This window comes from Bidens hawaiensis, unplaced genomic scaffold (genome assembly GCF_021521415.1).
Source record: "Bidens hawaiensis isolate Kalapana, Puna unplaced genomic scaffold, B.hawaiensis_p1.1 tig00039583_1, whole genome shotgun sequence".
Classification (NCBI taxonomy): domain Eukaryota; kingdom Viridiplantae; phylum Streptophyta; class Magnoliopsida; order Asterales; family Asteraceae; genus Bidens; species Bidens hawaiensis.
In genome coordinates this window covers 81,622-97,449 of record NW_027496970.1, presented here as the reverse complement: position 1 = coordinate 97,449, position 15,828 = coordinate 81,622, and the positions used below count along the sequence as shown (strand labels likewise).

Here is a 15,828-nt window from a genome sequence, read left to right as displayed (position 1 = left end):
TTGCAGCTAATGCCTTCAGTTTTTTATATATTCTGGCATCTTTTTGATTTATTTGGACTACCATGACTAACTATTTTGACAACTAGTTAACTTGATGTATTTGGCTAGTTATCTTAATGATATATTTCTCCATAGCTTGTTTTTAAATGTGACAGTGGACAAATTTTATTTAGATATGTTTAAGTTTTGCAAAGTATACACAAACCCAACATGTCCAAACCGTAAAACCAAACCGGAACCAAACCGTAACTAGTGGTTTGGTTCGGTTCGGTTTAAGAGTTCAACGGTTTGGTTTTGGTTTACAAGAATCAAAACCGTTAATAATGGTTTGGTTCACGGTTTGACCCAAAAACCGGACCGCGAACACCCCTAATACCAAATGTGTCTTTATGTCCAATGCAAAGCATAAAAGTAGAAATCTAAAGTATTGCCAAGATTCTACCCCAAAGATCTACCAATTCATACAACTTAAAAAAGGTTAATATTTGTAAATTTAGCATAATGGGGTCCAGAATACCAATAACAAAATGGCTTGAGAGTTATTGTTTCCTTCCTCTTCCTCTTTTCGGAGGCTGTGCTGCTTGTTCTTTCCCGGTGACTTCTGTTATATCAGCTGCACAAAATAATAGACAGTTATTGACAATTTTTTTTATTAATAAATAATAACTAGTGTGTTCAATATATGAGTACAATAGAGATAGTATTAAAAAAAACAAAAAAAGATGATAAGAGGAAGAGTAATACTTTCAGGCCCGCGAGCCATGAGTGTGAAGAACATGTTGTTAAGCTTCTCCATCTTTTTAGCATCTTGTGCCTGATCGGTTTTGAACTTCAGACACTACAATAAATTTATCCACAACAGTAGAACGATTAGGATTGTGCTATATCTCTAATGATCAAACATGCAGATAAAATATTAAGATTTTAAACATAAAAAATCAAAAGAAACGAGTTGCACAGGTTTAAAGTCGCCCAAAGTGAACTTATTGCATAATGAATAGAATCTCCTAAATCCTTTTATTAAAAAAAATTAGAATATTGTTGGAATAATATAATGTTTGAAACCAAATTCGACACACGACAGACTACTTACTGTAATGAAATATAACTTGGGCCAAAATCTAACCAAATTCAGAATCAAATATTATTTTTAGTTCAATTCCGCCTTCTTTAGAAGGTTCCCCTGACCAATAAAAACAGAGGAAAGAATGCTAATGTTGTCAATAAGGTAATTAATAGTTTGCAAAAAACTAACATAGAGTGTAAAGATTATTATTAAAATAAAAAATGGTGAGGCTATTTTGAATATGAACCAAGATTATCCCCATCTAATACATGTGATTTCATCTACAGTAGCTAGCTGTATATCGTGTTAGGAACTTAAATCCGTTGATTTGAACACGAACTTCAAAACGCAAAAAGGTCACCCTACTCTACCCGACCCCAAATGAACACAAGTATAGGAACAAACAACTATAATTTGAGTAGCATTTTCCTTTAAAATTCCAATCTTCATACAAGTTAGTTTCAAGCCAAAAGATTAAAGGTATCTCACGAGCGCGTAAATAAGCTTTTCATGTCTAAAAGATGTTACATATTTGTCAAAAAAAATGGCATATTCGTGATACACTATTTTAATGCCAATCTTGCAAAGCAGAAAAGAGAAGGCGTGATTTTCGTCAATGACTATAGTCACAGTGGCGAATCTAGAACATAATTTTAGGGGTAGCGTAAACATTTTTTTGATCGTACATTAATGAATTCTTTTTTACCCGTTTCGCGCGTATGGGTGGCTAGTTTCGCGTTTCGCGCATATGGGGGCCTGGTAACGCGTTTCGCGCTTCCCCAGCTTGATTACGCATTGCACGTACCGGCGTTAAATAACCTGTTTCGCGTGTACTGGCGCCCAGTTACCAGTGTCGCTGGTATGGTAATGCGTTTCGAGTGTACCGGCGCCCGGTAACACATTTCGCTCATACAACCACCTTGTTATGCGTTTCACGTGTCCCGGGCCTAGTTTAGCGTTACGCCCGTCTCCACGCCAGTCGCCAGGTCACCTGTTTAGCGCATACGGGTGCCTGGTTACGCATTTCGTACAGGCACACGATAACCCGTTTCATGCCTACCTTTACACGATTATTTAAGTTGGGCTTTAAAGTTTTAATTAAATGGTAGACTTTAATCATCTTGGTTTTTTAAACTTTGAAAGGTAAAGTTTTGGGCTTTTTATATTTTTTGAGGGGTCGCGTAACATAATTTTCAGGGGTTACTTCGCCGAAAAAATTGAGGGGTAGCGGGTGCTACCTCCTCCTTATAAGCTATGTCTGCCACTAACTATAGAGGTAGAACGCACCCTAGAAAATAGATCAACACGTGACACCACATGAGTTAACAGCCTTTTCGCACATCGGTTTAAACAGATGCGCGGGGAAGAAAACGGAACAGGGAAATAAAGGTGTTCAGGGTCATGTTTTGAGGTTTGTTAAACAACCTACGGGATGCGTAAATTATGATATAGAGGTTTATATGTAAAACAGATGAGTAAAATATGCAGTTCCTAGTTAAAAATAAAGCTTATTAAGTCGTAGATAGACGCACCTAGTGCTTTTTAAAACCAAGTTTTACACTAATCTTTCAATTATATATTAAACTCAACTATCAAAATATTTCTTTTCATTGTTGTGTTAGTCAGAAAAGATCACATTTTTGGGTACCTTGGACGAAATAACAATTATACAAACCAAGTTTTCAAACAAACACGATCGGTTTCCTGATAATTGGAACTCAATTTAATCCGTGGCAAAACAAATTTAGATGTAATTAAAAGTGCTTCCATTGTGCAATCAAAGTGTTTGTTTAGTATGATCTATGTATAGAGCAAATTAAAATAAAAGAAAAAAACCTGTTTGTCATCAGTGACCTTGAGGACCAATTTGCCATCAGAGTGTCTGTATTTCATCACATATCGAGTCTGTCATCCAAAATCAGATAACAATATTTAGATCGGAAATAATAATAATAATAATAATAATCGGAAGAGAATTGAGTGGGTACGTTTTGGGGGCTAGCACGGAACAACTGAACAGATCGTTCGACGAAATCATCCCACGATACAATGTACACCATTCTTCTTCCGATCGTTCGAATAACCACGGACGGACTAATCGAGAATCGGCGGCGATGATCCAAGTAGAGTTGGCAAGAATTTGGGGAATATTATTTATTATCCAGGGTTTAATTTGAGGGGAAGCGATCGGATCCGATCTTAACCGGGTATTATCCTGTAGGGTTTTCTTTATAAGTTATAACACATTATGGTTAGCTTATGCTATCTAGGGTTGTTTTTGTAATCACGGTTTCATGGGGTTTTGTCTTTTGCCTTTATATTATTCCAGATAGTTAAGCTTTATTTGTTGGTCGTTCAAAAAAAAAGTAACAAATGTCGTGACCTTAATTTGACGCAAACGGTGATAATGAAATTAGGAAGTAAGAAAGTTTGAGTCTATTTATTTGATGGAATGGTTACGCATTAAAGCAAGTCACATAGCATAGAAGAAGTGATTGGGTAATAAGATTATCGACAAAGATGTGAGAAGAAAATATACTCACTCATTCTTTCTTATTTCCCTTCAACACTCATCTGCTTCATTATGTCATGAGATATTTCACTTTGTTGGGTCGCAGTTACTGGGCTAATTTGGACTCGGGTCCAGCTCATAGCTAGGAACTAGGTCGTAAACTAGTTAAAATTACAAAACTACATTAAAAGAAATACAATATTTGCAATCTAAGATATAAATTTTGTCTTTATTTAAAACCCATGTACTATGAGGTTGAAAAAGATGGGGCAATGTATTACTTCGACTAACTTATGGTTTATATAGAAGGCAAATTATAGAGTTCAACATTTTCAACATGGATGCGGTGAAGACCTTGCTAGTAATCAAAGCAAATTCGCTTACTTGGGTGAAAAACATAGGCAATTTTAATGTATTAATATTTAATATATTTTTTTGTGTGGGCCTTTTTTAACGATCACAATGAACTTGTACTTGTGTATCATCTTTACTTCTCGAGTTCTCGTTGTAGATCATAAACGTATGCTATAATTAATTAATGCATACCGACTTTATCATCGTATTAAACATAACTTCAACGTAGATGCGTACACACGTGAATAATAATAGTGAACAATATCAAATTTTGTGTATTTTCATATGTATTGTCATATATAAAATACTTTTTTTTTGTTTCTACAAATTTGTTGATATTAATTTCACATACTCATAAAAAACATGTCTTCTTAATACTTTCTTCGTCCTATTATAAGCGTCCATATTTCTTTTTTTATTTGTTTCATTACAAGTGTCCACTTTCAAAATTTATTAGTCAATTTTCAAGCTTACCCTTAAATACACGCAACTAACATTAATAAACAATATTGATTGACCAACTTTTCAATGACATTATTGTCATTTGGTAAGAAAAAAAAGTAATCATTTAATCCACATTAAACTTTGAGTTTTTCAAACCTGAACATTTATAATGGAACGGAGGGAGTAGTAGTTTTAGCCCCCCATCGATGACTATGCATCGAAAGATTATGAAACTTAATAAAAAAATGTTTTTTTTAAACGGTGAAAATACCATATAAACAAAAAAACCAAAAAGACGCCAATAAAGAAATCACAAGTTATAGTTTAAAAAGGAAAAGCAGCAAACACCTCAATCTAACTATGACAAGTTGCAAATCTAAGCCATATTATCCAATTTTAGGTTGTAAGTTTGATCTCATCTACCATCTTCAAAGAGGGGCACGTATAATTTCTAAAAGCTAGCCTATTCCTTTTTTAAATCAACTAAATTAGCGAGCAAATTAAGGCATGCCTAAGCTTGGAACTCTGTTTAGGTTCCGACTTATAACTTATCCGAAGGTAGTTTTTAAGATCTAAGCAAATTCCAAAAAGCCATCAAAACGCTACACTGAAAAGAAAATGTGATCAATCGATTCAATCTCCTCATTGATCAGAACAAAAGTTTTGTAATAACATAATCTAGTAATGAATCATACACCAAATAAAACAATTCATCTTTAACAAAACTTAACGCCAAATAAAACAATTCATCTTTAACAAAACTTAATGACATACTTGACTATCATGAATCAATATAAGACGCGTTAAATACTCACTTAACCACCGTTAGCGATAACTATTTCCGTATGAAAATATTTAAGTACGAATACATAATGTGTTAAAATTTTATACCAACATATTGTATAGTATAAATACATGTAGCTTCAATATGAACCATTGGTGACAAAAAATAAAATAAAAAAGACATCCTAAAAACAGAAATCTAACCACCATTCCCGCCAATTCCTCTAATCCTCTTACTCCCCATCAAAACACATTAATCTCCATTTATTTAACACCTCCTCCCATCACCACTTCTTAATTGATAATCATATCCACCTTCTATTCTATCTTCGTTTCAGGATTAACTTCCAATATACCTGCCTCCCGCCCAAAATACATATATATAAAAAATGGCGAATTACGCCGCCGTACTGGCCCTCTTCTGCACAATCCTCTCAATCGTCGGCCCCGCCACTTGCCGCGCCACCACCGCCACCTCAACCAACTCCACCGCCCCCTCCCCTTCCCCCACCCCCTCCAACGGCTCTGAAACATTCGTCGTCAAAGGCAAAGTCTACTGCGACCCGTGCCGCATCCAATTCCCTACCAAAATCTCTTACCCCGTCCCCAACACGAAAGTCACCCTCCGTTGCCGCAAACGTGAGTCCGGATCCGAGACCTGCAAACACGAGGGGTCGAGCGACTCCAACGGGATGTACAGCATTACTGTTTCCGGGGACCATGAGGAGGAGATTTGTGATGTGCGGCTCACCGAGAGCCCGGATAAAAAGTGCCCCGAGGTGATGGATGATGAGAGCATTGCTCGGGTTTCGTTGACGGATAAGAATGGGGTGCGAGGGAAGAGTCGTGTGGCGAATCCTATCGGGTTTATGGTTAAGGAGATCGATCCGTGCTGCAAGGAGATACTTGCTGAGATTGGAATTATCGGAATATAAAAGGAATTAAATGTATTTTGAATTGATTTGAAAGTTTGTTGTTTGTATAGTGGATTTAATATATGCCTTTTCGAAGAAGTCTGTTCGTTTACACGCGGGTAGGCATGTTAATGACACATTGACACGATTAAAAACGGGTTGACTCGTTTATGGCACACATAGCAGGTTCAACTTATAGTGTTATTTAACTTGTTACGTTTGATTGCATCAAACATGTCTTTTCGTGTAATCTACTTGTTAACAAATATATATGTATGTGTTAATAAGGGTAAACAAATAACCGAATTAACTAAATCAAACAATTAACCGATGGTTCAGTTAACCTAAACAATCTGAACAATTTACCGTGAGATAAAACTTGAATCACAAAATACAGCATGAACAACAGATCCAAATAGGAATTGAACAAAATTCACTTAAAAGTTATAACCAAATATCAACTTATAATCTCATAAACTAATCAGCACAGCCAAGATCATTAGCCCGTTTCCCTCAATGTATCATTGCGATTCACAAACTCACTGGACCACAGCTAGAGCAGGAGCCTTCTTAGCATATGATATTTCCATGACAAATTCATGTGCAGATGAACCAACATTTGCGGTTATTGTGTCCGGGTGAGCCTGCAGCCATTGATCCATCAGATTACGTAGCTGCAGCGTGGGACCCACCGGCTGACCCATGCATCTCAGCTCAACCTTGAAATAACAAAACAAACAAAAACACATTTGTTTATATCTTTGTTTTCTACACATGATATAGAATGGCCCACAAAACCGAGTAATTTACCTCGTTTTCGCTTGGAAGTTGTAGTTTGTTCATCACCAGTTTTTGGATTATTGAAATTGGTACATTTCCATCACTGTAACAATATTATTAGAATACTGTTATATAAAGTGCTAAATATGATTATAGAAACTATATTATTAAAATAATTTTTGATAAAGTGATTCATGAGGTTTTTATGCATTTAAATACACTGTTTGACTAATTTGAACCTTTTCTATATTAGCTAAATAATTCTTTACATGTTTCACTTGACAGAAGTGCAACATAACCCAAATTATTCTGTTTATTATATGGGTCAATTATATGTTGTTTAAATTCTTGTTAGCGTTAATTACAATCTGAAATACAAATTTAAATCAGAAACCAGCTTCTTAAGCATCCAAATCACTTAACTTTTATGAGTTTTTTGGTAGGCATCCATTTTTCTTAAAGTTAGACAAACAGGATAACAAACCAGTATCAGACGGATAACTTGTTCATATCATTAACGCATATATGATATAATATATAGATAACTCACTTTAATTTAACATAGCGTCCCTCTATCTGGCGTAAGGGTTCACCTTCCCTGAAAAACATTTAAAGAAAATCAACAATAAAACAGGCATTTATTATTCACTCAAATCTATTTTAGAATGTGTGTGTGGGCCTGGTTGTGTAACAAGTCAAAAGGGTCATTTTGGTAGTGTTGACTTTGACTCGAAGCACTTTCTTTCACCTTTTTATCAACAAATAGCATGTCAAATATTGTTACAAAAATCATAGTTTTGCAATAATAATCTAACTTTTAAATAGAACGATTAAAAGGTTTTATGCATTCAAAACTAACGTTTTTCAACTTGTTCAACCCATTTGACCAGTTTTCACTCGTTAGGGCCCAAATTGAACAGTTCATATATTAACATGTCAAAATGGTCATTTTGGTAGTTTTGACTTTGACTAAAATTACGTTCTTTCACTTTTCTATTAACAAATAGTAAAAAAAAATCATATTTTCCAGTAATAATTAAACTTTTTAAATAGATGGATGCACAAGCTTATGTGTGTTAAACTAACGTTTTCAGCTTCTTCAACCCATTTGACCCTTTTCACTCGTTAGGGCCCAAACTGACTCGTTCATATATTATTAATGTGTCAAAAGGACCATTTTTGGTAACGTTGGCCTTGATTCAAAACATGTTTTCACTTTTTTATTAACAAATAGTGTCTCAAATATTATTATTACAAAAATCATGTTTTTCCGGCAATAATCTAACTTTTTAAATAAAATGGTTTAAAAGGTTTTATGCATTAAAAACTAACTTTTTTCAACCCATTTGGCCCGTTTTCACTAACTAGAGCCCAAATTGACATGTTCAAATGTTAACGGGTCAAAAAGGGTAATTTTGGTAGTGTTGACTTTGACTCAACAACACTTTTTTATTATAAAATACCATGCCAAAGATTTAAAAAAAATCATATTATTCCAGTAATAATCTAACTTGTTAAAATACTGATTTAGATGGTTTTTATGCAATAAAAACCAACTTTCACAATTTGTTCAACCCATTTGACCCGGTTTCACTCGTTAGGCCCACATTGACCCGTTTATATTAACGGATCAAAATTGCCACCTGTAACTACTTTAAAGATAAAGCAAAGTCCTCACTGTTCTACAAATGGCACCAGCTGGAACCAAATAGGATATGTTCTTTTCTCCAGGCCACCATTACTGCCGCCAGCAACCACCATCGTTTGGGCGGCAGCAACACCCGAATCCTCTAAATCGCCATCTTTCTTTTTGCGTTTTCTTCTTAACTTTTTAGGTTTTAACGAATCAGTAGCATCATCGGCCTCATGGCTATCATCTGGAATTTTAGATCTCTGTAACGCATCTTTTCCTTTCGATTTGGACACGTTTTAATCAACTTTTAACGTGTATGACGGTTCTGATTTGATAATAGGTCCTTGAGAAGCATGTTTTGATGATTTACTCCTGTTTGCTGCTTCCACTAGATCGTTCAATGGTTTCCAGTCAACTTTTTTGTCCCATGGTTGACCGTTTTCTTTTTCTTCACCAGTTGAAGAATTCTGCATGTTTGTTATTATCTTTCGTTAAATTTATTAATTAAGCACAAGATGGTGACTAATAGTTTTTGTAAGCATAGTAAAACACTAATTATTTATCAAACTGAAAAAAAATATTCACATAAGCGGTGAAGAGTCCAATCTAACGAAGCCAGTATTGACTTTACTAAAAAGTACCCATTTTTACTCGAACCCATTTGACCCTTTAAATGATGTATAATTTATGCATTATAACTTATATCTAACAAGTCAAATGGGCCAAGATTTTCTCATAGTGTGTTTCAACTATTACAATCTCATATATCATTTATGGAAAAAGATTAGATAACCATTTCATTAGAATAAGTTTGTAACTAAAGCACCCGTTTTGACACAAAAAGCTTTTGACCCTTTTACAATTGGTTAAAAGATGAAAATTTTATGGGTTACACTAAATCTCTAACAAGTCAAAACGAGTAAAGATATTCTCTACTGTATTTTAATAATTAATACCTTCTATACATTTATGAAAAAAATATTAGATAATAATTTTATTATAATAGTTTTGTAACTAAAGCACCCATTTTCATCCAAACCCATTGGGACACTTTTAAAAATCCGGGGTATACTTTCTCTCTATTAGTCAAACGGGTCAAGATTTTCTCTACTATATTTCAATGATTATAATCTCCTATATTATGTATGTAAAAATTTTAGATAACTGTTTCATTAGTATGGTTTTGTAACTAAAGAACTACTTTTTACCCAACCCTGTTTGACATGTTACATGACCCGCCCGATTTACCACGTGTAGACAAAATTATTGGTCATTTTACCTGCTTTGAGTTGCGTTTGATCCTATTTGAAGTCTCAGGTGAGCTGGAACTTTCTTGGCAATCATCCATGGAATCATCCTCTTTCTTGGCCCGTTTCTCAACAGAAAAACTTGGCCCGCGAGATTTCTTCCTTGAGTTGAATTTTGACCGTTTTCCGGTCAATGGGGTTTGTGTTGACACTCTTGGAGTGTTGACCACAAGTGATGAAAGTGATCTCTCTTTTTCGTCTTAAGGGTAGTGTAACTGAAGCCACTACTTCGGGGGCCTTCACTCGTCTCCGTTTGTTTGGGAATATTTTATCCCTCACATCTTGCAAATTATGATCCGCCCTGATTAATACAAAATAAATAAATAACAATGAACATTAAAGACAAATGCTTTATGCTTCATTCATGTTTAATGTATTACGTACCCTTTTAAGTTATTATAGTTTTTATAAAAACCCTCAAATTATCAACTACTTTGGTTTAAAGTAATCTGTACAGGTTCAATGTCAACATGATGATGTGGCAAATAATGTGCTTGTGTTTGGCCACATTAACTCGATATTCGGTTTTATTACAGAAACTTACTGCTGATATTCAAACCTGGTTGTAACCTCAAATTGCAATGACTAGGTTTAGATCATATGCATAGACCCCCTAGGTTTCACATGAAGATTTTATAGTCTTATAGTTTATTTGATATGCATGTAAAGATGCAAAATCATAGCCTTTATTCACACACCAATCTAATCAGATATTGCAAAAATAAATCCATCTTATAATCAATAACAATATTCCACTTTCTCTCAAACTATGTGAGTTTTACTACTGACTGTTAGAGCCATTTGACGTGCATTTTTTCATTATATGTACACACACACACATATATAGAGAGGGGGGGGGGACCTCAATTTCTCCAAAGGTACACATCCAAGATCAATCTTGCATATTGGACAACATTCAAGTTCTTCATCTGAAATTTTCTTACGGATACATTTCCTGCAGACTGGATTTTGTCCAAGAGGCAAAAGTAAATAACAATTCATAAAACCAAATAGGAGACAGGGAATCCAAACATGAATGGTACTATCATAAGTGAAACAGCAATAACGTACAACTTAATTGTCCATTTTAAACCCTTTACCTAAATTGAAATGTCCTCACACGCAAACAATAAGAAGGCATCATGCACTCATCTCTGTTTTCCAACAAAAATAAACAAAGACAACACCGACCTCTATCTTTAATCACATTTGCTTGTATAATTCAAAGTTTCAAATTCAAAACAAAAATTAGACAATATAAGAATCTTTTACTAGCTAATAGCCTAATACAATTTCGAACAGTCAATACTAAAAAGGATATATTCCAAAATTGGGGGAATTCAAAATCATGCATTTTTATTCAAACTCTAACTTCAAAACGCTCATAAAAACATGATAGTAAATACAAATTTCCCAACAACAATCACAAAAAAAAAAAAAAAACTTATGATAATCAGACCAATAAAGCAGGAAACTTGATCATTAGTGCATCAGTCAGTCAGCAATGTTTAGTTTATAGAGCATCTAACTAACCCTACTGAGACTGGAATTTGGGAATCATGTCTGAAATCACATATACCAATCGAACAAATTACACATGAAGACAGACAAGAACACAAAATCTATCTCTAACGTAGTGATTGACTATAATAAAGAAAGATGATGCATAAAACATATAACAACTCATATAACAGAATAATGAAACTCTCAATTAGTAAACACAAATTTCCCAACAACATACACAATACAAAACTTACGATATTCAGACCAATAAAGCAAGAAACTTGATCAATTACCATCAATCAATCAGCAATCTTAAGTTAACAGGATCCCTAACCCACCCTACTGAGATTCATAATCATGATAAATTACATAATAAAACTACAAAATAACATAAAATTCACCTCTAAAGTAGTGACTAAATGCTAAAGAAAGACGAAAAATATAACACATAACTACTCACATGTATGCAGACATTCAGGGATAGTAGTAGCATCTTTAAACAACTTATCACAAATAGGACATGTCATGCATGCCGCCAGCTCATCTCTCCGTACTTCCACCACCAAATTACTCGACATCTTCAACCTAGAATTTCGTCGAACACCTAGCGTGCATCTTCAAAACCACACCCAAAACCCACGTACGAAGTGCATGTTAACAACAATCTTTGGGGAAACACATGTACCTCACGTATGTCAACAATTACCTGCAATTAGAACAGCTGAAGCAACTGAAACTGAGTTAGATTAAGGCGGTAAAGATGGAATAGACGTAGAGACGATTATGGGTGTGTAAAGCGGCGTAGGTTGGATCTGAGGATATGGGTATGGAGATTGAGAGATTGAGAAGATGGGGTGTGTGTTATATGGGAAGATGTGACGTGGGTCAGTGGTGGATTTGGATATAAATGGTTGCTAGATCATCTGCCTGCAAATCGAAATCGAGAGGTTTAGTGAGAGAAAGTAGAGAGAAAGAGAGAGAAGCGACGAAGAGACTTTGCGAAATAGCATGGACCGGACGGTTCTTTTCAAGTATCATATAATTTTATTTTAATTCGTTTTAAAGTTGTATGGGGCTTGACTCCTTCGGAGTGTTCTCGGTTCGTAGTTTAAGGTTTTAGTTGGTGAAAAATTCTTATACAATACGTTTTTGATTGGAATAATTTGATTCTGAATAAAGTCGGCCTCGTTGCTTGGAGGATGGTTCTTGGATTGTTACCGACATTTGATGCATTGGCAGAAAGAAACATATGGGTTAGCTTGACACTTTGTCCGATATGTGGTGAGGCAGAGGAAACGGTTGAACACTTGTTCGTTTGATGTGGCTTGAAACGATGTGGACGTTAGTCTCTCAATGGTGCAAGATGTCCGATCTATATGTTTTTTTGCTTCCGGGACCTTTTGGAGTTGCATAAGTATTTCTCATTTTGGATGGAAAAGGCTAGAGTGTTTCACGTTATATGTTTGGTGGCGGTTTGGTGTTTGTGGAAGAAGAGAAACAAGTTGGTTCACTGTGGAAGTCTGATTCATGTCACAAGTTTGATGGAGGATATTAAAGTGTTAAGTTTCCTTTGGATAAAGAATAGATCATGGAGATTCGGGTGTACTTGGGAAGCTTAGCGTCGATTTTGGTTGTAGCGAGTGCTTGTGATTGACAGGGTTTGGGGGTTTCATACATTTTTGGAACAACATTTTGTTGGTTTTATTTATTTTGTTGGTGGTTATGCAGTTAATGCCAAAAAATAGCGGATATCGGTCAATGACCGATATCTGAGATATCGGTTATTGCGGTGGGATAGCGGTATATATATATATATAACACCAAAAGTTATCTAATAATAATACTTAAGTCTTAATACCAAAATCATAAAAGTCAATAGTTCAAAACACAAAGTAACAATATTTTTAATTTAAGACATGATTTAATCACTTAATCGAAAGCCATAAATATATAAGCATCAGCAGTGGCTGAAGAAACGGGTATCGGAGATGAGCATCAGCAGCGATTGAGGTATTTTTAGGGCAATAAGCTGACCGTTCAATAATAATCATAATGAAATTGGGCTATAGGCTTACAGTTTGGGCCAAAAAAAGTTACAATTGGGTCAAAAATATTAAACTGATAATCTCACCGCTATTTCCGATATATCGGTGGCCAAATATCGGCGAAATAGCGGTAAATAGCACCGCAAATATCGGAACTGCTATTTGGACCGATATTTCGACCGCTATTTTACCGCCGGACCGATAACCGCTATAGCACTGCTATAGCACCGCTATTGATAGCATAGGTTGGTGGTCTTTGTTTATTTGTATTGGTGTATTAGTGGGTCTAGCTACTTGCTAGTGTTTTTTCTAATAAAATTCAATTTGTTGGTCGTTCAAAAAAATTTTAAGAAATTATAATCTATTCAAAATAAAATGAAAGAAAGAAAAATATACCCTCTAAACCTAATCCCAAACCAATGCCCTGGCCATAGAAGTGAGATGTGTGTGTGAGACTAAGAGAGATCTTGTCGGTAACCTGTCAATCGCATTTGATGTTAAAGATGTCGACATGGACCAAATTCTCTATGTGGATCAGTAGTAACAAATAGTCTAATGCAGACTATGTTGGGGAAATAACCGGTTTACATTATGAAAAGTTGTAGACTACAGGTGTTCACCGTGCAAAACATCCATCACAGATGTTCAAACTGCATTTGGGCGTTAATCACATGGATACGAATTACACTTGAGTCTTAACTATAAAAATGTCATTAATGTCAAACTTCTTGCACTTTTAAGGGTAGGAATTCCACAAAAGCTCAAAGACTTCTAAGTTCTTCTAAACTTGTCATATAAAACATATGTGTGCTTCTAAATTTAACTTAGTTCGTACTATTAGAATCCTTCTGAACTTGGTTTCAGAGACATATTTGTCCTTTCGAACATCAAAATGCGATATTATCTATCAACTTAGCAATTAAGTGGAGAGAGAAGAAATTGGTTTAGGAAACGTGAAAAACTCACCGTTTAGAACAAAACTGGGTCGGGCTTTCATGTTTGAAGACATGCATAATTTCTAAGATTTTTGATCATTCGAACCACATGTACACCTCCCATTGTGCATGCATATGGGCTAGAGCAAAGCTTCCAACCTAAAAACTAGATCAAGATTTCTATATTCTTTTATGCAGGACAAGTTTTCACATAATTTCTCATAACACTTTTAGAATTTAAAATCAATCTGAATACCTATATGTCACTTGTCTTAACTTTATTTTGAACATTTCCTAGGTTAAAAGTAATTATATATATGTATGTATAGGACTATAGTCCGTGAATCAAACTTTTTATTGAATCTTAACAAGTCAATTGTTGAACTTTTCAATCTTATTGGATTCAAAATTAGTCAATATTTCAACTTATGCATTCATTCTTAGGCATAGACGACATCTCGTATGCCTAGGTATAATCCGATTCGTGACAAGTTAGTGTGAAAGAGCTAGTAAATAAAAAGTCGTTTGAAAGCATTAATGTGAACACAGTCTCTAATAATTACCCAAAAGAGTTATGTTTTTTTCGGTGATTAAAGTACATCCAATAATTAATATGATTAAGTTTACTTTGCTTTTCATTTAAATACTTAAAAGTACTTTTTATTAGGAAAGTGAAAGATGAAGTTTATTTTTCTGCTTCTAAGACAAATACGGGGAGCCGATTTCATTTTGGAGTTTTATCTCAGGTACACCTAAAGGTTTCTTTTGCTTGAAATCACGAGATCGAATCCCACTAATGTGTCTTATTCCGGGTTTAAGTCTGAGTGAAGCGTCACTAGGTGATTGGTGGCGCTATAGTATGCGATGCAATGGCGTTTATTGTTCCTTTCCAGATGCATAATTCGAGTGCGTGTGAGAAATCCATTGCTTCAAAGGAATTGGAGGAAAAATGCATGATGTTGTTGTCGAAATAGAGGCAGGTAGCGGATGCCATGACAGTTGAGATGCATGTTGGAGTCGCATTTGAAGATGGTGGCTAATTGAAGACGTGAAGGCGGAGGGACTGAATGATCAAGTGACAATAGTGATCAAAATCACAATTTGTAAAACACGCCCGCCTATATAACATAATGAAAAAACATAATTGTATACAAAACGTGGTGATAAAACACAATGATAACATAAATGAAAAAACACAGTGGACAATAGTACCTTCAACACCCGTTTATGTTGATAAAATTCACTCATTTAATTTTACCTATCTATTATACTATCTAGTATTTAAGATTCTTTCTTAGCCTTCGTATAAAAAATAAACTTTCTATTTTACCTTAACCCTTATTTAAATACTTAAAATATTCTTGTATTACATAAAATAAGTGGAGTTGTACATCCATATGGAGTTTGTTTTTCTGCTTTTATGTTAAACATGGAAATGAAGTAACCAGAATTAACTTGTAGTTAGTAGGGCTTTAAACGAACCGAACGAACACGAACAAGGCCTTGTTCGTGTTCGTTCGTTAAGGAAATAATGTGTTCACGAACGGTTCAT

General features: G+C 34.8%; 1 protein-coding gene and 2 pseudogenes across 2 annotated transcripts; 1 reads left to right on the top strand and 2 right to left on the bottom strand.

Annotated features, from left to right (window-relative positions):
- Positions 1 to 399: 399 nt before the first annotated feature.
- Positions 400 to 3,247, bottom strand: LOC143591365 (signal recognition particle 9 kDa protein-like). The gene is made up of 4 exons (XM_077071591.1): positions 3,055 to 3,247; positions 2,903 to 2,971; positions 745 to 838; positions 400 to 613 (listed from the first exon to the last, which is right to left on the bottom strand). Exons 1-4 carry the CDS (start codon positions 3,124 to 3,126, stop codon positions 540 to 542), a joined length of 309 nt encoding a protein of 102 aa, XP_076927706.1. The 5' UTR covers positions 3,127 to 3,247; the 3' UTR covers positions 400 to 539.
- Positions 3,248 to 5,471: 2,224 nt separating this feature from the next.
- Positions 5,472 to 6,094, top strand: LOC143591364 (major pollen allergen Lol p 11 pseudogene; annotated as a pseudogene).
- A 421-nt stretch (positions 6,095 to 6,515) lies between these two features.
- LOC143591359 (E3 ubiquitin protein ligase DRIP2-like) lies at positions 6,516 to 12,131 on the bottom strand (annotated as a pseudogene). The gene is made up of 8 exons (XR_013145651.1): positions 12,003 to 12,131; positions 11,757 to 11,900; positions 10,656 to 10,755; positions 9,766 to 10,094; positions 8,532 to 8,953; positions 7,404 to 7,451; positions 6,884 to 6,956; positions 6,516 to 6,792 (listed from the first exon to the last, which is right to left on the bottom strand). The product of XR_013145651.1 is annotated as an E3 ubiquitin protein ligase DRIP2-like (transcript).
- Between the last annotated feature and the right edge of the window lie 3,697 nt (positions 12,132 to 15,828).